Source organism: Thalassophryne amazonica, chromosome 21 (assembly GCF_902500255.1).
Source record: "Thalassophryne amazonica chromosome 21, fThaAma1.1, whole genome shotgun sequence".
NCBI classification, from domain to species: domain Eukaryota; kingdom Metazoa; phylum Chordata; class Actinopteri; order Batrachoidiformes; family Batrachoididae; genus Thalassophryne; species Thalassophryne amazonica.
Genome location: NC_047123.1, coordinates 9,955,543 through 9,983,000, shown reverse-complemented (window position 1 = coordinate 9,983,000; position 27,458 = coordinate 9,955,543). Strand labels below are relative to the sequence as shown.

The window sequence follows — 27,458 nt, the reverse complement described above, 5'->3', positions numbered from 1 at the left end:
GTGTTGTTGAACAAGACACTTAATCTGCATTGTCTCAGTCCACCCAGCTGTAAATGGTTGAGAAAGCAACCCAGACTGGTGTCCTGTCCAAAGAGAGCCCTCGACTCTCATCCACTTCATGCTATGGAATCCCGAAATAAGCACAGGTACCAACAGGCCTCAGGGCCTATACAGAACTTCTTTTTCTTCTTACTGTCTGTCATGGGGACATGACAGAGACATGGGGGCAGCACGGTGGCTTAGTGGTTAGTGGTTAGCAATGTTGCCTCACAGCGAGAAGGTCATGGGTTCGATTCCCGCCTGTGGCCTTTCTATGTGGAGTTTGCGTGTTCTCCCTGTGTTTACGTGGGTTCTCTCCAGGTGTTGCGGCTTCCTCCCACATCCAAAGACATGCAGGTTAGGTGGCTTGGAAACTTTAAATTGTCGTAGGTGTGCGTGTGGGTGTGAATGTGTTTGTTTATCTATATGTGGCCCCGCCTCGCACTCTATGACTGCTGGACCCTTAACTGGAGTAAGTGGTTGAAGATGACTGTGTGTGTGTCTGTCACAGAATATATATATGTGACGCAGATCTTCAAGAGCTATGGATCTGAGTTTGAGAAACTGACTGAAATATTCTCCATTGACTAATCGGGCAGAGTGTTTGTCTTGAGTCCTGCCACAAGACCTTAGGATGAAAACAAAATGTGGTGAAGATATATGTAGCAAGGTGCGGTCCAAGTTCTTGGCTAGTGGGGATAGGAATTAAACCCTTAGCCAGCAAAGCATGATGAACAGTAGCCACTTTTCACATTCTCTGACCTCTTGATAATGGACACCCAGACGCTATAGGTGGGGTGGGAGCAGATCATGTTTATTGATGGTAAGCACTGTGCCTTCAAGAAGCAGTAGACCGAATTAGCAGAACTGGGGTGGTACTACAACTCCTTCAGACACTTGGAATTGAGAATACCTTCCCCTCATCTCACTCACCATTCAGGTTCTCGGGTCCCTAATGTCTACAAGATACTCTGTCAGATCTCCATAGGTCATATTCAGCCTTCTGTGAGATCAGACGGGGTTCTGACAGGATCATGTTGTCCACAGTGAGGAGGATCCTCCACCTTTCAGTGCAACTCAAAGTCCAAGCCACCTGTTTGGGGATATTTAAGTACTGACCATTCATTACAAGAGAGCACAACAAAGTCAACTTTCTTCCCCTACAGTTGGGATTCGTCGATCATGCAAATATTTCACCTTTTCCAGAGGTTGAAGTCACCAAACAAACAAGCCAAGACCACACTGGAACCACTTGAATTCTGTCAGGCATATTTGAAGTCAACCAATACGTCTGTGGGTCCTTCGGGGGACTGACGCAGGACAAACGACGGTCTTTGTAGTCCAGCTGCACTAACCCTGTCAGTCAGAAGGGTAAGCGGCGCTTTAGTGAGAAAATACAAGTACAGGTAAGTGTGACCTTAACCGACATTACTCAGGACAACGTTAAGAATTCAGAAATAAATACAGTGAATGAATTTTACACAGGCGCGTGTGCACAAGTTTTGCTAACGCGGTGCTAACATTATTAGCATGTAGCAGGCACAGTTTCGCTTTATAAAGGGCACAGGTTCTTTATAACTTGTTTTAATTTATATGCAGACGTGTTTATTTCGCGCAGTTTTATTATATACATTTTGAAACCTCAGTATTTCCAACTGTCATTCTCCAAGACACGGAATGTAGGTGAAGGGTCAGGGTCGGAGGATGGGCCCCATCATGGTGTCCCATAATAATAATAATAATAATAACTAGATTTGGAAGCAGTTTTTAAGGGTCCAAGCACCACCCCTGCCACCGTGGATCCAGGCCTGCCCCAAAGGATCATGGAGAAGTCTGGTAAGACTCTCAGGCAAGAGCTACATGAATTTTGGAGCATGCTAGAGCTCTAAAATTCATAAAATTTATGCGTTGCAGCGCCATCTAGTGGCGCAGCTCCATCAAATTTAGCACTCTAGGGCTAACAGAGACCGTCCATACACCTGCCAAATTTCATGCCATTTGGTTATCCCGTTAATGTGCTAAAACTGCATTTCTCAGATTTTGTAATTGTCCCAGACAATCAGAAATCACGTTATATCAAACCCCGCAAGTGATTCTTCATTAAGAAAGTTAGCTGTCTTTGATTCCATTTGTTAACGAGGCGCTACGAAGCACTGGTCACGTGTAATAGTAGTTAATAATCAAATCTAGTCTGGAATTAATTATTTTCATGATCGGTTAATGGATGGATTATTTTCTCAATTAATCAATTAGTTGTTAGGTCCATAAAATTATCAGAAAATGGTGAAAAATAGCAATCATTATTTTCCAGAGCCCAAAATTATGCCTTATTTTGTCCTCAATCCAGACATATTCAGTTTACGGCCAGAGAAGAGTAAATAAACTAGTGAAATAATCCAGAAAGTATTCATATTTAAGAATCTGAAATCAGAAAATTTAGAATCTAAAAAATTGTGACCCAAAATAATTAATTATCAAAACATTTGTCAGTTAATTTAATGGTTGATAAATTATTTATCATTAAAGCTACATTGGTTAAACCTGTGCCCTACATTTTTTTTTTTTTTTGCTGGAAATTTCTACAGTGTATTATTTTTATTAAAAAAAAAAGTTCATCACAGGTTGTTTCATTTCTTTTATAGTTTTAATGTTCTTGCAGGGAAGATCGTCACGGGACCTTGCTAGTTTGGTGGAGTTGCCGCCACATTGTGGCTGTGCCACAATTTTAACTCCAAACTTGCTTTCACTGAGTCAAGTGGCACAGTTTTATAAAATGGTGTAGTAAACCCTGTATGCATTTTGTTTTCATCTGAACCGCGGCAAATATTTATTACAAATAATTTCTTTGTAGAACATAATGGCTTCCATGTTGCTGAGCTCGATGAGCTGCGCGGTCAGCCCGGCCAGGGCCGTGTACTTTGGTGAGTTGTCTCTGTCTTCATGTGTACATGGCACCTTTTAATCAGAGTTTCTCTCAAAATAGACAAATGCTCGTTGCCATGATTCCCATAAAGCTGAATATTCAATATACATTTAATATTTTTACTACAGCTCCAAGAGAAGTTGTTAGTTTCAGATTACCCTGGGTTTGGCATTTGAGCCCCTAATCTCCTGGTGCAGAATTTGATACCAGTATTTATTATTATTATTATTATTGTTATTATTATCATCATATTACATTTTTTTATATGTGAACTTACTCCATTAAAATTACATTACAGCAGTTTAATGATATTACACAGAAGTTCATTCTCCTGTCTAGCCTTATTGTCATCACCGAGGTTGAAATTTTGAAGCAGAACTGTCAAAATTCTATTAACCCATATTCCAGTGTTGCGCTGTGGTTGGTTCAGCAGCACAGGTGGTTGTTCTTAAAAGACATACTTCAGTGAATATCTCCTAAGATGGAACCAGTTGAATGCCATGGTATAAATTACTGGTGGAAGATGCTTAGTGCACAGGTTTGCACTCTTGATTTGTTAGTACTAACACAGCTTTATTGTATACGAGGCCCTTTTGTCACTCATATTACCCCACAAACTCAGTCAAGCTTTATGATGTTTGCTTCAGGTGAGTTACCTGTTCATGATACTGAACACTGCTCATCACAGACATGCATATGATGGCTGAATGTCACTCATTCATTTGTTTTCTTTTGTTTGTCTCAGCGACACGCTCCCTCAGCACAGCAGCTCAGTTACAAGCTCAGGGTAAGTCATCGTGAGATTTTTTCTGAAATTAATGGAATGTCACATAGATCACGAATATGCCTTTCATACAGGAAATAGGACATTGGGCACGTGTCAGACTCACTCAGATCAAACCAGAGTTACAGTGTTCACAAAGGATGAAGGTCCACATCGTTACTGCTTTTTTGCCACTCTATTTGCATATTTATTCTGAGATATCAGTATGTGTTTTTGAGTTATATATACACTTGACAAAGTACAGAAATGTGACTTCAAGCAGTATACTGCTCAAGGAGTTTTTAAAAAAAAGGGGGGGAAGAGAGATCATGTTTGCAGTGTGGAACAAATTTCCAAATAAGGTAAAATGAAAAATACTTATCCGAAGACAATAAAAAAAAAATAGGCTGTTCAAAAACAGAAATTTATATAAATCCAGAATAGTGTTTGAAATATTACAGCACAGCAGTTTAAAATAACAGTGCTCCAAACAATTACCACCACACTCGAGTTCTCGAGTGTGGGTAATTGTTTGGCTCGTGGCTCTTTGATTCGCTGCTCTAAATGAAGCGGTAAGTCTGCTTCTTAACCCCTCTGAAAGCCATTAAAATATCATGAGTCACTTTTGTGTGGATTAAAGTCACTAACTGGGACTCTTGTCTTGTTGCAGTCGAGAAACGAGAATCGTCCTCTTTTCCGTTGTCACAGCTTCAGACGCTCGGAATTAACTTCAAAACGAATCGCCGCTTTAAATAAAATGACACCTCTTACAAACGTTGCAATACAGACAATAAACTACAATCGACTAAAACGTTTTTTTCCTCCCAAAATGAGATGTCCTGCATTCTTTATAAACCTGACCTACAGCGCAGCTGCAAGAGCTCATCTCATAGGTATGGAAAGACATTCATGCCAATAATAATGTCTGAAAGGAAATGCTTTTGACAAAAACTACAGATTTTATTTCTGTTTATGTCCAGAGATCAAAGATCCACCATATAGAGTTTATTATGTCCAGAGTTTAAGGATCCAGTAACCAATTTCATATTTATTTACTTTAAGACTCAATAAAATGTTGTTCAATTTCAATTTAATCAGCTTATAAAGCGGCAAATTACAACAAAAGCCATCTCAAGGCACCTCACACAGAACAGTTCAACATAAAAAAATGCAATAAATTAAAAAAAAATCAAATACCTAATTAAAAACAGAAGTAAAAGAATAAAACATAAAATAAAAACTACTTATAAGAAAGAGAATAAAAATAGGTTTTAAGTCTTGACTTAAAAATGTCCACGGACTCCAACTGTCTCACTGAGGGCCATGTACTGGCTAACCCAGAATGAGATTGCCCACTCAACAGACTTTCCCAGCCTTCTGGACATGATGAAGGGACTTGGGCTGTCGTACCTGGCTTTTCCCCTTTGGGTACACCTAGAATGGCCAATTGTTAGCTTGAATTTTCAAAAACCTCTTCCCTTCCGCACCCCGTCCCGGGTCGCTTCTCTCCCTCGACATTACCACTACGCTAAAATTTTATCCTAGCTAGAACCCTGGTATATATAAAATCAGTCACAAGTTTGGACACAGTTTCCAATTCAATTGAATGATAGCAAGATAGATAAACAAGATATTGAAGTGAAACTGATATGACTAATCCTTTTCTTATTGACTGTTGTAACACCAAACCATTTTCACCTGCAATTTCAGATGTGCAGAATTGCGTTCAAAGTACTTGTATTTTGCTCTTTATTGAAATAATTGCATATATAGCAGGACCTTTAATCTGACCCTTGGTGGTGTCTCCAATTGGGACTAGGGGACTTACAAATGGTTCCTGTACACTGTTCTCGACACTTGGTTGTGGCTCTCAGTGTACGCTGTCCCAGCTTGCGTCTTGCATCTTGCTGCTATGTGGTGGACTGTCTCTGGGGCACATTTGCACAGCCTGAAACGTGGGTCCTATTGGCTGTGGTGGACTCCTGCATATGTGCTGTCCTTTAGACTGGACTTTTCTTGCCACTGGTGGGAATTCTTGATGTCATCCGATTCCTTTATCTGTCAGTGGTACATCTTATGGAGGGGCTTGGTCTTCCATGATATCATCTCCTCCTGTTTCTTATTGCCATTTATCTTCAGCTGTTTGAGGGACTCTTATACCATCTGATCTCGGGGGTCCATCTTTCTGATGTATTCATGGATGCTCCTCGTTTCATCCTGGATTGTGGCTCTTGCACTCACTAATCCTTGCCCTCCCTGTTTCCCTTGCTCAAAGAGCCATAGAGGGCTGGACTTTGGGTGGAAACCTCTGTGCATTGTGAGGAGGTTTTGTGTCTTGATATCAGTGGCATCTATCTTCTCCTGTGGCCAACTTATTATTCCACCTGGGTGACGGGTAGGGCGTATGTATGGATGGCTTGGATCTTATTCCTATCATTGAGCTGAGTTCTCAGCACCTGTCTTACCTTCTGGAGGTATTTGCCCATGGCATAACTTCATGGTGGACATCTTCAATAGTCCAGAGAAACATTGTGACCCACAAGTTCATAATCATCTAACAACATTATTTATTTCTGTCTTTTTAGCTCAACTCAAGACAAAGAAGACACTCGCTCGGCCTGGTGTGAAAAACATTGTTCTAGTAGAAGGAGTTCGGACCCCTTTCCTGTTGTCTGGAACCACGTACGACCCATTTTCTTTGTTTTTGGGCTGTAATCTGTAGCCATTGTTGTGATTTGCTGTATTAGAATTTTTTTAGAACACTTCAGGTGCTGACATAATTAGTGTCATTAGAGAATAACCTTGTTGTGTCTGATGATTTGTGGACATTCATGCTGGATTTTACGGTCACAAATTGAGTTTTGGGACCTTAATCCAGCATGAAGGTTTGCACGGTTCATTTGTCTGTAAGGAATTCAGTTGCTGAATTGTTGTGAAAGGGTGTGGTCTGCTCGTCAAAGCTAACCGTATCAACAGTGTGTTCATGCCAAACTGGAAATTCTGTGAGCAGACCCACAGATTTCTCCATCTCATCAGCTGCATTGAGTTAAATCCACGGTAAATCCATCAATCAATCCAGTTACATCCATTAAATCCATGCATTTCGGCATTGCCGTCCCTGCACTAGTTTCTGTCGGTCTCAGCTGACAGCGCCATTAGTGACACCTGCGCAGCGACACGATCACGGGGTGGAGTAACATCAAATGTGAAAGGGTTTTAATATTTTGTCACTGTCCATGTGATATTTTATGGCCTGAAATCTCACACGACTAACCAGTCAGATTTGCGGAAAAAAATGTAATTGGATTAGAATGCCGTTTATAAAGAGTGAAGTTCAGGTTAAAAAAATAAAATAAAATGTGAGCCTTTGTGCAGAAACCTCTGTAAAGTCCAGTGCGGTGTACGTTTAAACACTGTTGGAAAGTTGAAGTAGAATTTCAACATATATATATATATATATTGTGTCAGGGTTAAACAGTTCTTTTGGTTTTATATTTGCTGTGTGTTTTTGCAGATATGCTGACCTGATGCCCCACGACCTGGCCAGAGCAGCTCTGCTGTAAGTCTGTCGCGACTTAATTGACTGTGTCATATATTTATATCTTAACAATGTAATCTCATTCATTTTGTTGTTTATAACCCCTGAAAACAAGGTTTTGGAGGTGGGTGGGTGGGAATGAATCTTTCTGAAGATTGTTCTATGATTATGTTCTAATCATTTACATTGAATGGCCACGAGTGTACATTTGTTTGATTGACACCTCAGCAAGTCATTCACTGATTCACTTTAATCAAAAAGGTTTCAGCCCAAACAGCCGGTGATTTGTGTGACAGCAATGAAAACCTCTGCTCTATTGGCTCTTCATGGCCTTTATTTTGAGACAGCCAGTGAAATCTGAACCTCGGGTCCATTTTATATCGTAGCTTCTTTCACATAGAGATGGACTTAAAGAGACCATTTAACACAAAAGTTCAAACACGTCCTAAACCTTGAACTGCATTTAATGCCGCGTTCACACCGGGCGCGATCAGACGCCACAAATTCGCGGGGGTCACGTGGCGACGGACGCGCCACCATCGCCCGGTGTGTTGCTCTGCTTTTGCTGTGAAAATTTGCCCCAGTGCGTCATCAAATAGGAGGAGCTTCCATTCCGCTCGCCGGCTCTGGTTGTCAGTCAAGTTAACATGACGGACCTTTTGATCACACGTAGCGAGTTGTGGAAAGCTGACAAATGTCATAAGATGTTCCCAATTCGGGGAGTATCATTATTTGCTGCAGGAGCTGCATCTGGATGACGGCTGCTTTCAGCGGTCCTTCCGCCTCTGCGGGACCCAGTTTGAGGACCTCCTGTCCCGTTCACGCGCGCACATGTAAACAATTAAAAAAAAAAAAACTCCACTGCTTGCTTCGGGGCTGCTGCTCGCTCTTCCCCAAAAAACTCTGTCATAATTGTGTTTAGAAACCAGTCACCATTTGTTTTATTATACATCTGTGTAGTTAATAAATAATCTCCACAGAAAAGTAAAATGAAAAGAGACAGAAACTCCGCTCCCGCTGCTGCTGGGCTGCTGCTTGCTCAAACTCTGTCATAATTGTGAAATAAAGGACAAAAGAGACATAAGTCTTGCTCACAGGCTGCTACCAGAGACAGGACATGTTCACATCTTCAGTCAAACTCCAGACATCGCCACGTCACTACATATTCAGTCCCTGATTGGTCATCGCGGCGCGACAAGACGAAAAAGGTCAGATTTATCAACTTGGGGAGGAGGGTGACGTGACGCAATATCACGCCATAAACGCGCCAATCACTCAGAATCGCTTCGCCCGTGTCCATTGCGTCGCGTTGCGTTACTTGGCGCCAAAATGCGTCTTTACATAGGGATTACATGACAACCTGTCGCTGCTGTCGCTCGCGTCGCGCCCGGTGTGAACGCGGCATAAGAGAAGAAACGGAGCAGTTGCTTCTTTGCTTGTAGGAAGTTGAATGTTTGACTGACACTGTCACGATTTCTTTTTGGGGTTTTTAGGGGTCTGCTGCACAGAACAGGTTTACCTAAAGATGCTGTGGACTACATCATTTTTGGCACAGTTATTCAGGAAGTCAAGACGAGCAACGTCGCAAGAGAAGTACACAAACACATGCACAGTTGTATTCTTTGCATACCTTGGCTATGTTTAACTGACGAGCTTTAATTTAAACTTGGCCAGAAGAATATTTTGTGCATATATGTGCTGATTTTAGATTATATCTGTATGTTAGTGTATGTCAGTTGTTGTTGTTGTTCTTGTTGTGTGCACCTTTTAGGCAGCACTGGGTGCTGGCTTCTCTGATAAGATTCCAGCACACACTGTAACCATGGCCTGCATTTCCTCCAACCAAGCGATGACTTCAGGTACTCCACAGAACATCTTGTTTCCATCTTCTTTAATTCATATTGCATCCAAACGTCTTTACACTGATGCATCATTTATGTTATCATGCTGGATTTTTGTAAGCCTCTGTAGCAGGGTGTTGACATTAGCACATTCCCAAGCAAATGGACACTTATGCATGTTTCCTATTCCCAAAACATCACTTGAAGACGTCCCTTATGAGCTCAGTGCATTTTGTTTAACAACTTGCGGACTGTTTGCCCTTTTACGTTGAATTCTGACCACAGTGAGTGAGAAAAGGGGGGATCCCACTCACTGACACTGGCTTGTTAGTTAGCCATATTATCTGCCTTGTTGATGAGGTTAGAGTATTATTTCAGTGATGTTGCTCCCTACCAAGTTCTAGATTAAGTTCATTTAAAAAAAACAGTACCCTGAATTCAGCAAAGTGAAGTTTTCTCTCCCTTTTCCCTCCTTCCCACTGTCGCCAAGTGCTTGCTCACGGGGTCGTTTTGACCGTTGGGGTTTTTACGTAATTATTGTATGGCCTTGCCTTACAATATAAAGCGCCTTGGGGCAACTGTTTGTTGTGATTTGGCGCTATATAAATAAAATTGATTGATTGATTTTTCAGTCACTCTTCAGAGTCCCACATTGTACATCATGTGGCTTTCCTCCTCATTTCCAGTTTTCTGTGTGTCATCAGCTTTATACGAGGTCTGTTAGAAAAGTATCCAACCTTTTTATTTTTTTCAAAAACCATATGGATTTGAATCACGTGTGATTGCATCAGCCAAGCTTGAACCTTCGTGCGCATGCGTGAGTTTTTTCACGCCTGTCGGTTGCGTCATTCGCCTGTGAGCAGTGGTCCACCCCTCTCGTCGGATCTTTATTGCGAATAAATGTCTGAACGATTTGGAGCTTTGCTGCATCAATTTTTTCCAGAAACTGTGACAGACCTCCAGGTGGTAACCATTCAGAAAATTCAAATGGCTTTGAGGGACGATTTTATGGGGATTACACAGATTAAGGAGTGCTCCAGCCGGTTTAAAGACCGCCCACAGCTGCTGAGAGCGCGCCGCGCTCCGAGCGCCAATCGACAGGCTGAAACAACCAGATCATTTCCAACGTGAAGGCTTTGTTGATCCGGGACATCGTCTGACTTAGACAAAAATGGCAGGAGACGTGGACATCAGTACTTTTTCGACACATTCCACTGTTAGAGGAGTTTTTTTTCATGGAAAGAAAAGCGGACGGATGCGCCACCGTGCCGTTCATGGCGCGGCACAAAACCACCTCTGTGTGGTCTCACAGGACGGCTTTGAGACGGCTTTCAAACGGCTGTCGGTGGGTTTTCAGTCGTGTGGTTAACCGAGAAATTGTGGATGAGCCTGGACATGCCAGAACATGTCCTGTGAGGCTTCATCATGGCATTGCTTTGCACCATGCGGCTCCACCGCGACGTGCGGAATTCCTCCACACGTCTGTCTCAATGTGCCGAAAAAGTGCTGATGTCCACGTCTTCCGCAATTCCTGTGCTAGTCAGACAACGTCCCGGATAAAACGCAGCGTCCAGTTTAGAAATGAACGGCGCATTCCACTGTTACAGGAGTTTTTGTCATGGAAAGAGGAGCGGAGGAATTCCGCGCATCACGGCGGTGCCGCATGGCGCAAAGCAATGCCGTGATGAAGCCTCACAGGACATGTTCTGACATGTCCAGGCTCATCCACAATTTCTCGGTTAGTCACATGACTGAAAACCCACCGACAGCCGTCTGAAAGCAATCTCAAAGCCATCCTGTGAGACCAACACGGAGGTGGTTTTGTGCCGCGCCATGAACGGTACGGTGGCGCATCCGTCCACTTTTCTTTCCATGAAAAAAACTCCTGTAACAGTGGAATGTGCCGAAAAAGTACTGATGTCTACGTCTCCTGCCATTTTTGTGTAAGTCAGACGACGTCCCAGATCAACAAAGCATTCATGTTGGAAATGATCTGGTTGTTTCAGCAGGGTTTGAGCCTGTCGATCGGCGCTCGGAGCGCGCCAAGGCGTTCACTCTCAGCAGCTGTGGGCGGTCTTTAAACCGGCTAGAGCACTCCTTAATCTGTGTAATCCCCATAAAATCGTCCCTCAAAGCCATTTGAATTTTCCGAATGGTTACCACCTGGAGGCCTCTCATAGTTTCTGGAAAAAATTGATGCAGCAAAGCTCCAAATCGTTCAGACATTTATTCGCAATAAAAATCCGACGAGAGGGGTGGACCACTGCTCACACAAAGCCTGCTCACAGGCGAATGACACAACCCACAGGCGTGAAAAACCTCACGCATGCGCACGAAGGTTCAAGCTTGGCTGATGCAATCACACGTGTTTCAAATCCATATGGTTTTTGAAAAAAATAAAAAGGTTGGATACTTTTCTAACAGACCTCGTATATGGCGCTCATATTGTTGAACAAGATGTCTTTGTGGTTTTGGAAATATTGATAGTCACATACTCAAAAAAAAATTATTGAACTTATTTAGAGGACAATTTGTCTTCTACTGTACTGACCAGTGCCATGATAGACTCCACAAAATGTTGGCGGAGTAGCGTTTAGCATGGGTCTAGGTAGGATCAAAATAGTCAGAATTATCAGCATTTTCAGAAATTTCAATATATCAACTCAAAAGAAATGAAGGTGATTCACGGTGAAACATGGTCATTCATTTTACAGTCTGCATTGATAGTAAAGAGCCTCCTGCTCTGCGTAGTTACTGTATAGTCCAGCCATCCATCCGTTTTCTTCCGCTTTATCCGGAGTCGGGTTGTGGGGGCAGCAGCTCGAGCAAAGCCGCCCAGACCTCCCTATTCACACACACCTCCCCCAGCTCCTCCGGGGGAACCCCAAGGCGTTCCCAAGCCAGCCGAGAGATGTAGTCCCTCCAGCGTGTCCTGGGTCTTCCCCGGGGCCTCCTCCCAATGGGACGTGCCCAGAACACCTCTCCAGTGAGGCGTCCAGGGGGCATCCGGAAAAGATGCCCGAGCCACCTCAACTGACTCCTTTCCACTCCCCCTCTAGCTGCCACCTTATTGTGGTGGGGGAGTTTGCGTACCCGGATGATCCTAGGAGCTATGTTGTCGGGGGCTTTGTGCTCCCTGTAGGGTCTCCCAAGGCAAACAGGTCCTAGGTAACGGGTCAGACTAAGGGCAGTTCAGAACCTCCATGACCAGTAAAAAATCAAGGACTGAGACGTCGCCCGGTATGGCGGAGCCGGGGCCCCACCCTGGAGCCAGGCCTGGGGTTGGGGCTCGCAGGAGAGTGCCTGGTGGTCGGGCCTTAGCCCATGGGGCCCGGCTGGGCTCAGCCCGAAAGAGCGACGTGGGCCCACCCTCCTGTGGGTTCACCACCTGCAGAGGGGGCCATGGTGGTCTGGATTGGGTGGCGGTCGAGGGCGGGTGGCCCGGCGGCCCGGTCCATGCTCACAGCCCCTGGCTGTTGGGACGTGGAATGTCAGTTACTGTATAGTGTTGCTACATTATACAACCCCAATTCCAATGAAGTTGGGACGTTGTGTAAAATGTAAATAAAAACAGAATACAATGATTTGCAGATCCTCTTCAACCTGTATTCAATTGAATACACCACAAAGACAAGATATTTAATATTCAAACTGATAAACTTTATTGTTTTTGTGCAAATATTTGCTCATTTTGAAATGGATGCCTGCAACACATTTCAAAAAAGCTGGGACAGTGGTATGTTTACCACTGTGTTACATCACCTTTCCTTCTAACAACACTCAATAAGCATTTGGGAACTGAGGACACTAATTGTTGAAGCTTTGTAGGTGGAATTCTTTCCCATTCTTGCTTGATGTACGACTTCAGTTATTCAACAGTCTAGAGGCTCCTTTGTTGTATGTTGCACTTTATAATGCACCACAAATTTTCAATGGGCAACAGGTCTGGACTGCAGGCAGGCCAGTCTAGTACCCGCACTCTTTTACTACAAAGCCACGCTATTGTAACACATGCAGAATGTGGCATGGCATTGTCTTACTGAAATAAGCAGGGACATCCCTGGAAAAGACGTTGCTTGGATGGCAGCATGTGTTGCTCCAAAACCTGGATGTACCTTTCAGCATTGATGGTGCCATCACAAATGTGTAAGTTGTCCATGCCATGGGCACTAACACACCCCCATACCATCACAGATGCTGGCTTTTGAACTTTGTGCTGGTAACAATCTGGATGGTCTTTTTCCTCTTTAATCCGGAGGACACGACATCCATGATTTCCAAAAACAATTAGAAATGTAGACTCATCAGACCACAGCACACTTTCCTACTTTGTGTCTGTCCATTTCAAATGAGCTCAGGCCCAGAGAAGGCAGTGGCATTTCTGGATGTTGTTGATGTATGGCTTTCGCTTTGCATGGTAGAGTTTTAACTTGCACTTGTAGATGTAGCGACGAACTGTGTTAACTGACAATGGTTTTCTGAAGTGTTCCTGAGCCCACGCGATAAGATCCTTTACACAATGATGTCGGTTTTTAATGCAGTGCCACCTGAGGGATCGAAGGTCATTGGCATTCAGTGTTGGTTTTCGGCCTTGCTGCTTATGTGTAGAACGTTCTCCAGATTCTCTGAATCTTCTGTTTATATTATGGACTGTAGATGATGGAATCCCTAAATTCCTTTCAAATGAACGTTGAGAAACATTGTTCTTAAACTGTTGGACTATTTATTCACGTAATTGGTGAGGATCACCACAAAAGTGGTGAACGGCTGAGCCTTTTTGGGATGCTCCTTTTATACCCAGTCATGACACTCACCTGTTTCCAAACAGGTGTTCTTTGAGCATTCATCAACTTTCCCAGTCTTTTGTTGCCCCGTCCCAACTTTTTTGAAATGTGTTGCAGGCATCCATTGCAAAATAAGCAAATATTTGCACAAAAACAATAAAGTTTATCAGTTTGAGCATTAAATATCTTGTCTTTGTGGTGTATTCAATTTAATATAGGCTGAAGAGGATTTGCAAATCATTTTATTCTGTTTTTATTTACATTTTGCTCACCGTCCCAGCTTCATTGGAATTGGGGATGTATGATCTTTTGATGTTACTGCTGCTGTTATAGCAAAGTCATGCCAAATAGTAACAACAAAAGCATAAAACAAGCTGTCTAACGTGGCCAAAGTAGGATCTCCATAGTTTGATGGAAGATTTGAGGTGTGGTCATGAAGAATGATGGACACGTCTTAAAATAAATGTTGATTTTTGAGGAGGTGTGATGGACTGAAATAATGATGAAAACGCTTCCTTGTTTTTACTGTAAGATACTGGAACAAGAAAATAAATGGAGTTACTCATTCTTTTTGTCTTTTTACCTTTGGGAACTAATCTGCCTCTTTCTTTTCTTTAAACCTCTCTTTCTGTTTAGCTGTTGGTTTGATTGCTGCTGGCCAGTGTGACACTGTTGTGGCAGGCGGAGTGGAGTTCATGTCTGATGTTCCTATCCGGCACAGTCGTAAGATGAGGAAAACCATGCTGTCCCTGAACAAAGCCAAAACCCTCGGCCAGAGGCTGAGTTTGCTCGGCAGCATACGACTGGCTCACTTTTCCCCTGAGGTCAAGATCAATTTCACGTCTTTCAAAGATACACCACACACTCTATGCTAACAGGAACCTAAATATAATCCAGTCTGAATGGAATCGGTCCAGTCAGTGAATCAGCGCACATCGTTTTCATGACTGTAATAAAATCAATTTGCATGATGCAAACATTTCTATGTTATCACTTAGTTCAGTTGGATTGGCTGGTTTGACAGGAAGCGGCTTCTGTCCAGCAGGTAGTTTCACTGATGATCTCCTCTCAACTTTAAATCCTGATCATCTGTGAAACCACCTGCTCAGGTGATCTGTAGCAAGAAAAACCTGCATCATCTTGGCCCTTCCTGCTCATCGTGCCTTAGACCATGTGGACCATAATCTGTAATAGGGGACTGGTGGTTCATGTACCTGATGGAACAATTCCTTGATCTGTTTGTTTCTAACCACATCCAAATGGTGAATTTTTGATTGTTTTAAGATCCCCAGTGGTACCATAGTCTCTAAGCTTGGCCCCTCACAGGAAAATCTCAGTGTGTCACCGATCCTATGTCATTACTCAAGTGAGGATTTGAACAAAGTTGCAGTGTTTTCTAGACCAGTGGTTTTCAAACTGGGGGGGACAACAGAATTCTTCCGGGGTGTGCGAGGGATGGGTATCATGAACCAGTTCTTTTCGAGAATCATTAAGAAATGATTCGATCCACCGACATCAGTAGCTTTTTTGCTTAACAATTCCCTTATTGGTTCTTCAGAGCGGCCATTGTTTTTGAGGGTGTTTTATTGGGAAATTGATTATTTCTTTACATTGATTACAGACCCAGTGGGTCTGTAACAGCTCCGCTCTGAAGCTTGAAACGGTAAAGCAGTGCTCCGACCCACTGCTTCGTTGGTTCATTGCTTTGATGCTTTTCAGGAGCGACAAGTCTGCTTCTTAACCCCTGTCAACCGTGAGTCACTTTTGTGCTGCTTAAAGTCACTAACTGTAACTCTTAATTGTCCTCCGTTCTGTTCACACATCTCCAAATGCTGCGCCGCTCTCTGCCGAGACCGAGTCCGATCGGAATTGATAACATCAACGCGAATCACCGTTTAAATCCAATGACACCTCTTTCCAAATGTAACACAAACAACAGACTAAAATGTTTTTTCCTCCCAAAATGAGACCTTCTGCGTTCTTTATGAATTACATTGATGGTGACTTGCAGCACAGCCAGCTGCAAGAGTTCAGCTCAGAGGTATGGAGTGACATTCATGCCATTAATGTCGGAAATATAATGCTTTTGAGAAAAACTACAGATTTTGTTTATTTTTATTTATGTCCAGCGTTTAAGGATCCAGTGATCAATTTCATATTTATTTACTTTAAGACAGTAAAATGTTATAGAAACCCTGTAAAGCCTACTTTTAGTACACAGAAAATTCACGAGGTATTGATAAGGGAATCGATAAGAAATTGGATCGATAAGCAGAATCGATAATGGCGTCTATTGATAACATTTTATCAATACCCATCCCTTATTATTTATGTTAAAATGTGTTAGTTATGCCAACGACATTTAAAACAGAGGTGTTTAAATGTTTTTTTTTTAAATGTTTAAAATATGACAAAAGATAAAAATAGGATAGAAAGTTTAAAAAAAAAAAACATGTTTAAAATGTTTACAAAGGCTGTAAAATGTGTAAATGCATAGACCGCCCCTTAAAAACACACAAATACTTTTAAAATGTGTTTAAGATGTGTAAAAGAATAAAAAGAAACACGAAGATATTGAAATTGTGTGTATGTGGGGGGGTGCAGCTATTCATTTGTTCTTGGGGGGGTGGGGGGGCTCACTCTCCCACACTTTGAAAACCCCTGTTCTAGACTATATATCACTTCTGTCCAAAAATGCACCATGAGTCTTGTTAATGTTATTGTAGGAGACACAAAGAATTCAGGACTGAACTGCTTCTTGTCATCACTGAACAGACAGAAATGTCAAAGTGGCACTAAACATACACATTTACCTTACTAAATGTAAGTAAACCCTTTAATGGATTATGCATCTTTGAAACATTGTGGTCAGCCTTACCTTAGCCTCTCTATCCATCTTGCTGTGGTTCTGGCTGTTCCACAAAGTGCAAACAGGTTGAGTCCTTAGTCATATGAAGGTTATTCCCTTTTTATTAAGAGCATGCGATTGTGGTCTTTCAGTTTGAGAGCATGATTTTCTAATTTCATTCTGCCAGACCCAGCACATCCTTCTCATTTACATCTTCTTCTAGTGTTACAGTGGTTGACATCCAGCTTAATGCTGCATTGCTATCACCTTCTGCTCTGGAGTGTTTATCAGACAGTACCTTGTGCAGATAGTATTACAAGAGCAGCTTGTCAGGCATGTAGAGGGTGCCATCTTGTGGCCGTAGATGATGATGTATATTTTTGACATACAAGTTGCTTTCAAAGATGTGTAACAGGGCCAGCCAAACAAGTTTAAAAACAAAACGACAATAACAAAAAAAACACACACAATTTATAGTGTGGAAAATACAGTACTGCTGTAGACGGCATTCTGATTAAGTGTTGATTTTGTGAAAAGTTGCTAATAATTTGCTATCTAACAGATTCTAAAAAGTAGACCACCTCTCTTCCACCAGAAATTGTCTTCAGTCAGATCTGGAATCTGATTTGGTTCAGACTGAGTCTGTGTTTCATTGTGATTGTCGAGTTCATGTGAGATGTGTCTGTTATTATAAAATGATCTTTAGATTCCCTTTGAAAATTGTTGAGGTGTTTTTTGTTATATCGACTGTTGGATTAAAACCTAATGATTTGTTTCATAATTGATTATTTTCTCAATTCATTGATTAGCTATGTTCATAAAATGTCAGGAAATGGTGAAAAATTACAATCAGTCCAAGATGATGCCTTCAACTAAGTGTGTGTGTGTGTGTGTGTGTCTAGCTTCCTGCAGTGGCTGAGTTCTCCTCAGCAGAAACTATGGGCCACAGTGCTGATCGCCTGGCTGCTGCATTTGAGGTTTCTAGGGTCGAGCAGGATGAGTTTGCTCTACGATCACATAGTCTGGCCAAAAAGGCTCAGGAGGCTGGTCTACTGCAGGATGTTCACTCCTTTAAAGTGCCAGGTGAGAACTCTGTCACTCCGACAGTGTGTATGTGAAATGTGCTTTTACGCTGATTTTAGATTTATATCCCCTCCTCCTAAACCGGTTTATGGGTGTCAATATAATGTCACAAACTGGTATAACAACATATGAAGATGTGATTTACTTGTATGAGAGACCTGTTGGACTCTTCAGTGAATACTCAGGCCTACAGCCAGTTTGAGTTCCCAGTTCACTGAACTGGCATGTTTTTGGGAGTGGGAGAAACTTGATTTGCAAGTCCAACATTATGTTTCATTATTGACGTGATAATCATTCTTTTCCACATTCCAGGTCGTGATATTGTTTCCAAGGACAATGGCATCCGTCCATCCTCCATGGAGCAGATGGGCAGACTGAAGCCCGCCTTCATTAAACCTCATGGCACCATCACTGCTGCCAACGCTTCTTTTTTGGTGCGCACACATCAGATCCGGCATTAGTGATCCCAGTGCTGCTTCACACGTCCCCTAGCACTGTCTCTGCTTTAGTCCTATAAAACGAGCCAGATCAGAGGTGCCTTTTGGTTCACTCGGCTTAACACACCTGTCTTAGTTAACTGGGTGTGGCTGGAGCGTAGATTAATTAGCACCTGATGGTGAACCACTGCAGACAGCACTCTGTTCTTAAATACTTGCCTGATCAGCGTAAGCAGAAGATGTTCGGATGACATGGAGTCAGAATGTGGCTTGTTCCCAACCTGACACAAACACAGCTCATTTTTTAGCAGCCCACACTTTGTGTTGTTCACTAATGCTTAAAATGACAACTGAAGCTACAATTCTGGGTTTTTTGGAACTTTAGTAATATTGTGTTTGTGTGTGTTCTCAGACTGATGGTGCCTCTGCTGTGCTCATCATGTCTGAAGAAAAAGCTTTGGCGATGGGTTACAAGCCTAAAGCCTACCTCAGGTAAGTGTTGCCCTCTTCAGTTCAGACTTTGATCGCCCGATATTGAATAAGTTTGTATGCCGTAACAAACACGTTTTAGTTGCAGCCACATTTAGTCGATTGGATTATTTTTAGGGTTAGATGCTGAAGGTCTGTGGTGATCAGGAGTAAATTCTGTTGATATGAACACTGCTCAGCCTGACGCTGATGGTGACTGCTGAAAACATGCATTTTTTCAAGAAGATTTCCATCCAGGAGCAAATAAATTTTTGTGTTGCTTTGTGGCTATCGACAAACAACAAATGTGTGCCTGACTGCCATTGTGTGGTCATGAGTCGAACAGACAGCTCAGTGGACAAGGAAATTGGAAAATAAGTTGCCCGTAAGGGCAAGGAATGCAGCTGTAAGTTTTATTATTATTATTATTATTATTTTGCTGTCATGCCATCAAACAGCCCAAGCTTTCAAATCACTTAAGCATCAATTTAACAAATCACTTAAGCATCAATTTAACATACAGGATGTATAAAAGTCAGTAAAAAATTCATTTACTTGTATAAATGTCAGAAATCCATGTTTTTTGTGTGCATGCAGAACTTTGACAAGCACAACTTACAGTTGTGAATCATCATAATAATAATCATGACATGAAAACTTCTATTCTACACACTCACTCCTGGCCAAAGTCCACCAGACTTCCATGAAGAAGATGGAGGTTTCTATTTTTAAAATCTTCAATGAGAGCAACCAAAAGGCAAAAAAATTTAAATAAAAATGTGCACCTTTTTATAGGCACATGTATATAACTATTAAAAGCAAATCACCGCACTCACAACCAAAACATGCCAAGGTGCCAAACCAAAAACAACTAGTAAAAAAGGAGTATCTGTACACTTGGATCAATGCAAGTTTCTTTAATACACCAAGCTTTCGTTCAGTGGACCTTCATCAGGGTGATGATCAGCTAACTTTTGCAAACAATAACTCAGAAACAACAAACACTGTAATCTTAACTCACTAAATTATAATGAGAATCATCTGATTAGTTGTGGTGAACTTTGATGCATCATATCAATCCCAAACTGAATTTTATTTTGACCGTGTAATATCCTGTAGATGTGTCTGCCACCTGCTGGATGACTAGTAGATGTTGGATAGATATTATCACTCATTGGTATGTTTTTATTTACAAAGCCATTCTGGGCAGTATCCCATCATATTTGTCTCGTCTTTTAATAAGAAAGCATGAAAGCTATAATTTTCGTTCAATGGGTGTTCTACAATTTGCTGTCCCAAAAGTAAGAACTGAACTGGGCATGAAAGGTTTTAGGTTTTCAGCACCTAATACCTGGAACAAATTACAGTCTGAACTTCACCTTCAAGCTCTTGTGACACTAAATGAGTTTAAAGCTCTAGTGAAATCACTGCAGTCTACTTAAATGTTTTATGTGAAATTGTTTTAATGCTGAAATGTTGTGAATTTTATTTGTTGTAATTATGCTGCTGCCCTCTTGGCCAGGTCTCCCTTGCAAAAGAGATTTGTAATCTCAGTGGGATTAACCTGGTTAAATAAAGGCTAAATAAATAAAAATTAGGAAAAATACTTGCATGTATTTTATGTTAACTGCTGAAACACTGTGCACGTCTTGCGCTTGTTGTTGCGCTCCATCCTTCAAACTGGTGTCAGCTAACATGTTAAGATAGCAACTGTAATGAGAAACATGATTGCCCATGTGGGACGAAATGGACAACAAAGTTGGAAAGTAAAACTGGAATTAAAGAATAGATAGTGTGACTGGGGATCATGTCAGAACTTTTCATCTGTACTGAAAATTAGTGACACTAATGCAAAACAGCTCAAAATCCTTTGAAACAATGTTTTTGAACATTTTCCAGTCTGCGTGAAAATCTCTTCATTTGATATGCTGCCATCTGGTGAACACTTCAGGAATGTGCATCCATATCAAAGTCACATTTAAAGGCTGCAGTCAGTGCAGAGACACAGCAGATCAGAAACACCTGCACATTGTAGTATACTGTTTAAAGATAATGTGAAAATGCATTTTTCAAAAGCGAGAACTGGCACTTTTGTGTCTTTATTCAGTGATCTTACCCAGCATGCAAATGACAGACATTCATACATATTTAATGAATTGATTAAACAGATTCTTTTTTTATTGTTCATGAGAAACTTGAGCCTTAAGGTTTTTCTAAATTGTATAAATGAATAAACAAGCATTTTTGGTATGGAACGTGTCTCTTTAATAGTGAGTATTTGCATGGATAAATGTAAAAAGAAATAAATCTTAGTCTTGTTTTAATTCACACACTAGTCATTATTGTGACAAGCAAATGAGGAAAAACAAACTGTATTTCATTGGTGTTGTAAATTGGTAAAAGTTTTTTTTTGTCTCAAGCCCAACACCTTAACCACTTGACCATCACCTCCCCCAAAGTAAAACTAAATCCTATTATTCTAGATCCCAGATAGGCACACTGGTTGTTTCTTCTCAGATCATGTTTGTTTGACTGACTTGATCATTTTAGGCGCTCTTAAGTTTGTATTTTCACTCTTGCAGAGACTTTGTCTACGTGTCGCAGGACCCGAAAGATCAGCTGCTGTTAGGGTGAGTCCCTCTGTGTCGGTGCCGCTGTTCAACATGGTCCATCAGTGGGTGAAGATTAACTTTGACACTTTACAGCTTTGAGCTCTCTGAATTACAGTCTGAGCCTGAACATTATGGATGTATTTTTTTTTTTAACTGACAAATGCTATTTATCACAGTTGGATTCTTCCTCTGCTGTGGTTTTAATTATGATGGTTAAAATAATGTGGTCCACCTGTTTCACCATTTCAGACCAACATATGCCACGCCCAAAGTCCTGGAGCGTTCCGGCCTGAACATGAGCGACATTGACGTCTTTGAGTTCCACGAGGCGTTTGCTGTAAGTTAGCAGAGAGGACGCTTGTGTTTATGTTGTTTGTGAGTCATATATGCTAACACATGTTAAACTCATAGATGTTTAAAGTTGAAGATAACTCTGTTTCTGAAGGATTAAACCCAGGTTTAATTTGCTGTGCTCACTTTGTCTCTTATTTATAATCTGACAGTCAGTGTTTGACGCCTAGGACAGTTAAATTGAATTAGCTCACATCATGTGCTTAATACTTTTGGGGCATTTTCTTTTGACTGTCAGATGTAAATTTGTCATCATGTTTGTGTGTGTTTTCTCTCAGGGGCAGATCTTGGCAAATCTGAAAGCCATGGACTCTGACTGGTTCGCGCAAACGTATATGGGCAGGAAATCAAAGGTGAAGAAAGCTTTGTATGGGACATGTGGGTGTTTCAAACTATGATGAAGTGTCAGATTGATGTTGGGTCAGATCCTGGCCATTTCTGCAAGACCTGTATCGGTTATTTGATTGTGTACTCACAATGTTGAGTCACCTCTGTCCAGTGTTTTTTGCCAGTTTCAGGGAGATTGGTTGTCTTAAAATGTCCTATCTCACATTTTGCACACATGTACAATAGTGTTCAGAATAATACTAGTGCTATGTGACTAAAAAGATTAATCCAGGTTTTGAGTATATTTCTTATTGTTACATGGGAAACAAGGTACCAGTAGATTCAGTTGATTCTCACAAATCCAACAAGACCAAGCATTCATGATATGCACGCTCTTAAGGCTATGAAATTGGGCTATTAGTAAAAAAAAAAGTAGAAAAGGGGGTGTTCACAATAATAGTAGCATCTGCTGTTGATGCTACAAACTCAAAACTATTATGTTCAAACTGCTTTTTTAGCAATCCTGTGAATCACTAAACTAGTATTTAGTTGTATAACCACAGTTTTTCATGATTTCTTCACATCTGCGAGGCATTAATTTTGTTGGTTTGGAACCAAGATTTTGCTGGTTTACTAGTGTGCTTGGGGTCATTGTCTTGTTGAAACACCCATTTCAAGGGCATGTCCTCTTCAGCATAAGGCAACATGACCTCTTCAAGTATTTTGACATATCCAAACTGATCCATGATACCTGGTATGCGATATATAGGCACAACACCATAGTAGGAGAAACATGCCCATATCATGCTGCTTGCACCACCATGCTTCACTGTCTTCACTGTGAACTGTGGCTTGAATTCAGAGTTTGGGGGTCGTCTCACAAACTGTCTGTGGCCCTTGGACCCAAAAAGAACAATTTTACTCTCATCAGTCCACAAAATATTCCTCCATTTCTTTTTAGGCCAGTTGATGTGTTCTTTGGCAAATTGTAACCTCTTCTGCACATGTCTTTTATTTAACAGAGGGACTTTGCGGGGGATTCTTGCAAATAAATTAGCTTCACACAGGCGTCTTCTGTCACAGCACTTACAGGTAACTCCAGACTGTCTTTGATCATCCTGGAGCTGATCAATGGGTGAGCCTTTGCCATTCTGGTTATTCTTCTATCCATTTTGATGGTTGTTTTCTGTTTTCTTCCACGCGTCTCTTTTTTTTTTTTTGTCCATTTTAAAGCATTGGAGATCATTGTAGATGAACAGCCTATAATTTTTTGCACCTGCGTATAAGTTTTCCCCTCTCCAATCAACTTTTTTAATCAAACTACACTGTTCTTCTGAACAGTGTCTTGAACGTCCCATTTTCCTCGGGCTTTCAAAGAGAAAAGCATGTTCAACAGGCGTTGGCTTCATCCTTAAATAGGGGACACCTGATTCACACCTGTTTGTTCCACAAAATTGACGAACTCACTGACTGAATGCCACACTACTATTATTGTGAACACCCCCTTTTCTACTTTTTTTTTTACTAATTGCCCAATTTCATAGCCTTAAGAGTGTGCATATCATGAATGCTTGGTCTTGTTGGATTTGTGAGAATCTACTGAATCTACTGGTACCTTGTTTCCCATGTAACAATAAGAAATACACTCAAAACCTGGATTAATCTTTTTAGTCACATAGCACTACTATTATTCTGAACACTACTGTACTAGTGTGTGTGTGTGTGTGTGTGTGTTGTCAGGGTCTGTTCCACGTTTTCCACATGCCAACAAATACTGATATAAATATCAGCCTGTGTTTGATGTGTCCCCGTGTGGCTCTAAATGTGGATGTCTGTAACATGTGCAGGTTGGGACTCCTTCCATGGATAAGTTCAACCTCTGGGGAGGGTCTCTGTCTTTGGGTCATCCGTTTGGTGCCACTGGCTGCAGGCTAGTTACCACGGCGGCACACCGTCTGAAGAAGGAAGGAGGACAGTATGCACTGGTGGCAGCCTGTGCTGCCGGAGGACAGGTGACTGATTTCACACAAACCATCAGCAGGGTTTTTCCTAGAAAGAAAATGATGGATTACTCCACGCCCTGACCGCTGTTGGAGCGACGCTGCCTCGGCTCACCAACCGAATTATGTACAGACCATGCAAATGATGGAATTGAATTAGAATGGGAATAACCCCCTTGTGTCTGATGATTTGCGGACGATCATGCGGTTATACGGTCGCAAATAGCCGTTTTATGACTCCGCTAACGTGTTGCCGGTAAAACACAACAGGGTTATTCCCTAATTATCACAAACCATTATTTCAACATTTAAAGTGCCCCGTTCAGTAGATGAAGGGTAAACCCTGGACAGGACACCAGTCTGCCGCAGGGCCACATATAGACACACAAACACATTCACACTTGCATGCACGCACACGTACACCTGCAGTCAATTTAAAGTCTCCAGTTCACTTAACCTGCATGTCTTTGTATGTGGGAGGAAGCTGGAGCACCCCGAGGAAACCCACATAAACACGGGAATAAAATGCAAACTCCACACAGAAAGGCTCCAGGTGGGAGGTGATCCCACAACCATCTTGCTGTGAGACAACAGCAAGCCACTGTGCTGCCACCAGTCTGACTTCTGTTCTGAAAAATCACACATTCATTATTAATAGTAATTTACATGGGGATTTGCCAGGAATTGAACCGCGAAACAAAATAAATTCCAATAATTAAAGAATAAATGACAGTTCGGCTATGCACCAAAATCGCAAAGTGAAGAGCTGATAAAGTAAAAAGACTCACATTTGTGTTGTAGTGTTTCCAGCGCTGTGGACCAATAGTCCTTCTCTCTGTCTGGCTTATTTTGTTGAAACTACATCAGATAACATTCCATATGGTGTCCAGCACATGCTTATTTGTCTAAGTGGTTTATCTTTGGAATTTAAAAATCCTTATGTTAGGTAACAGCACAGACTGTGGTGTGCACATGCACTACACAGAATTCCTGCCAACGGTTAAATTTACTCCCAGGGAAACTGTTAAAAAGTGAGTTCTACATGCAGAAAAAAGGTGTGACATACTCAAGAAAATATGGTGCGATCACAACAGGACTGTAATTGTAGAAATATCTCTTCAGCAACAACTGTGTCTATATTTTCCCTGATACTTCACATTTCAATGCAAGTGTGACCGGATGAGAAAGTCTTTGCCTCTGCTATTTTTAATTTGTTTTTTCCATTCATGGAAACTTTGTGTTCTTGTTTTACAGGGACATGCCATGGTGGTGGAGGCGTACCCCCACTAAGCCTCTGAGAGTATCACCTCTGACCCAGTCCTCAGCTTCGTTGTGATTGCTGCACACGTACAGTTCTCACTAACCTCCACACAGCAGATTGATTGTACATACTTACAATTCATAAGTCAGATGTAAAATATGTACGTATGAGGAACTATGTGGAACTTTGCTCCAAGTCTCTTAAATGACGTTGAGGAAATCTGACGATAAACTGTGTCATACCAGGATCTTCATGGAGTCTAATGAAAGTGCAGCAAAATTAAATCACCTAAAAGAGACAGGATGGAGCTAATGTTTATATGCGCCTTAAAAAGTTTCTAAGACTTGTTGATATTAAATGAAGTAATGTCAAACTGCCTGACTGCTTTTTGCTTCCAAAGATATAAACTTAAATTCACTATTTTACTGTCTTAAAGACATTCAAGTTGTTTTCAAGTACAGCAATAGTGAAAACAAAGAGTATAGACCACTGCTAAGGCCAGTACGCCACTCTTCTGGGGAATCCATTTCGAGCCCTATTTGTTATTTTTGCAGTGATTAATTAAATTGTATTTTGTAAGGGGAGCTCTGTACTCGGCAGAGTAGCACACATTCTGGGCCGTGGCATCTTCAGGTAGGGTTCCTTTCCTTGGTGCCCCATTATGGATCTCCCCAACTCAGAATCATCAGGTGGTATTTTAAGTTCTGGCTGAGCAGAACTTGGGCGTTGGGTACCAGGACCTAAACCAACAACCTTCTACAGAGAAGACCAGTGCTATAACCATTGAAAACCAACATTTTTGGTACCACTGGTTCTGACAACATATCATTATTGCATTACTTATAGAGCGACAAATCACGACAGCATCATCTCAAGGCGCTTCACATAAAACAACTCAGTAAAAAACAAAACAAATCAAAAAAATCAGAGCATGATGAAAAAGTTAAAAAAAATTAAAGAATAAAAGCATAGTAAACAATATATTAATCATATAAAATAGCAAATAAATATTATGCATTATGGCAGCATGGTGGCTTCCTGGTTCCATGGTGGCTTCACAGCAAGAAGGTCATGGGATTGATCCCCACTTGTAGGCTTTCTGTGTGGAGTTTATTTGTTCTCCCCGTGTTATTTTGTGAGTTTCCTCCGGGTGCTCCAGCTTCCTCCCACATCATGCAGGTTTGGTGAACTGTAAACTTTATAATTGTCCAGGTCTCCCTTGTAAAAGAGATCTTGAGCTCAATGGGACCAACCTGGTGAAATAAAAATAAATGAAAACAAAATGTAAAAACAAAAAAACAAATGTACCAAAAAACAAACTTTTCATAAAGATCAATGTAATATTTCTTGAAATAATTAAAATTTCAATATGTCCTGTGTCACAATGTTAAATTGTTACTAGATCTGTACCTGGATGTGATCAGATTAACCACATGACAATTATACTTGGGTCTGGCGTAGCCCAAAATATACCCTGGGGTAAAGATGTCAAACAGCTACAGCTCGCTTCTTCCATGGGGTATATTTTAGGCTTCACCTTGGTATTTCCTGTCTAGATGATTTGTCATAAATGTATATTTCTGAGGTCATCACCACAGTCACGTTGATGGTGTTTGATACACCGAGGCTGGCGAGTTACTACAATGGCCAATATATATCCTGCCATCTTTAGTGTCTCTCGTCCGATCGTGTGTTCTGTCTTGAGAATGTGCTGGAGCACTTCAATGTTGAAACTAGAATTGAGACAGGTTTTGGATATCATTTGGGCTTAAAACAGGCTAGACTTTAACTTTAGGCACAGATGGGGGCAATGGGTATCTTGGGTTGTTAAATTGGACCAGCTCAAAAACTTAATGGGTTCTTCCTTGTTCCATACTTCAGCCTTTCAGTAACCTTCATATTTATTTAGTTGTTTTTGTTTTTAAGCTCATTTGGACTACTGGTCCACAATTAACAGAAAATTCATCTTCTGTTGATGATGGATTTTGATTCGATGGGTTTTGTTTGCTTCATATAAGCAGTGTTCATATTTCTTTCTTGCAGAATTTTGAATATTTGGAAAAATACTGTTTTTTGGTGGTTAAAACACTTAAATCCACCTAAAATTCCTGAATTGCATGCTCACTGAGGAAAAATTCACCAAAATAAAACACCAGTCAAGAAAATGTACACAGTCATAAATA

The 27,458-nt window shown here is 41.3% G+C and overlaps 1 protein-coding gene across 1 annotated transcript; it reads left to right on the top strand.

The window, feature by feature from the left end:
* Positions 1 to 1,355: 1,355 nt before the first annotated feature.
* On the top strand, positions 1,356 to 25,651 carry hadhb (hydroxyacyl-CoA dehydrogenase trifunctional multienzyme complex subunit beta). Its single transcript, XM_034162415.1, has 16 exons — positions 1,356 to 1,445; positions 2,891 to 2,960; positions 3,708 to 3,749; positions 6,311 to 6,407; positions 7,240 to 7,284; positions 8,757 to 8,856; positions 9,035 to 9,122; positions 14,525 to 14,712; positions 17,639 to 17,819; positions 18,132 to 18,253; positions 18,669 to 18,748; positions 21,307 to 21,354; positions 21,586 to 21,673; positions 21,966 to 22,040; positions 23,862 to 24,026; positions 25,269 to 25,651. Exons 2-16 carry the CDS (start codon positions 2,897 to 2,899, stop codon positions 25,302 to 25,304), a joined length of 1,419 nt encoding a protein of 472 aa, XP_034018306.1. The 5' UTR covers positions 1,356 to 1,445; positions 2,891 to 2,896; the 3' UTR covers positions 25,305 to 25,651.
* Positions 25,652 to 27,458: the final 1,807 nt, after the last annotated feature.

Excerpts from the sequence above, each read along its gene's own strand:
- hadhb (XM_034162415.1), top strand. The coding sequence starts at position 2,897 with ATGGCTTCCATGTTGCTGAGCTCGATGAGCTGCGCGGTCAGCCCGGCC. Across the intron at positions 14,713-17,638 it reads TGGCTCACTTTTCCCCTGAG|CTTCCTGCAGTGGCTGAGTT; the intron begins GTCAAGATCAAT and ends GTGTGTGTCTAG. Across the intron at positions 18,749-21,306 it reads AAGCCTAAAGCCTACCTCAG|AGACTTTGTCTACGTGTCGC; the intron begins GTAAGTGTTGCC and ends TCACTCTTGCAG.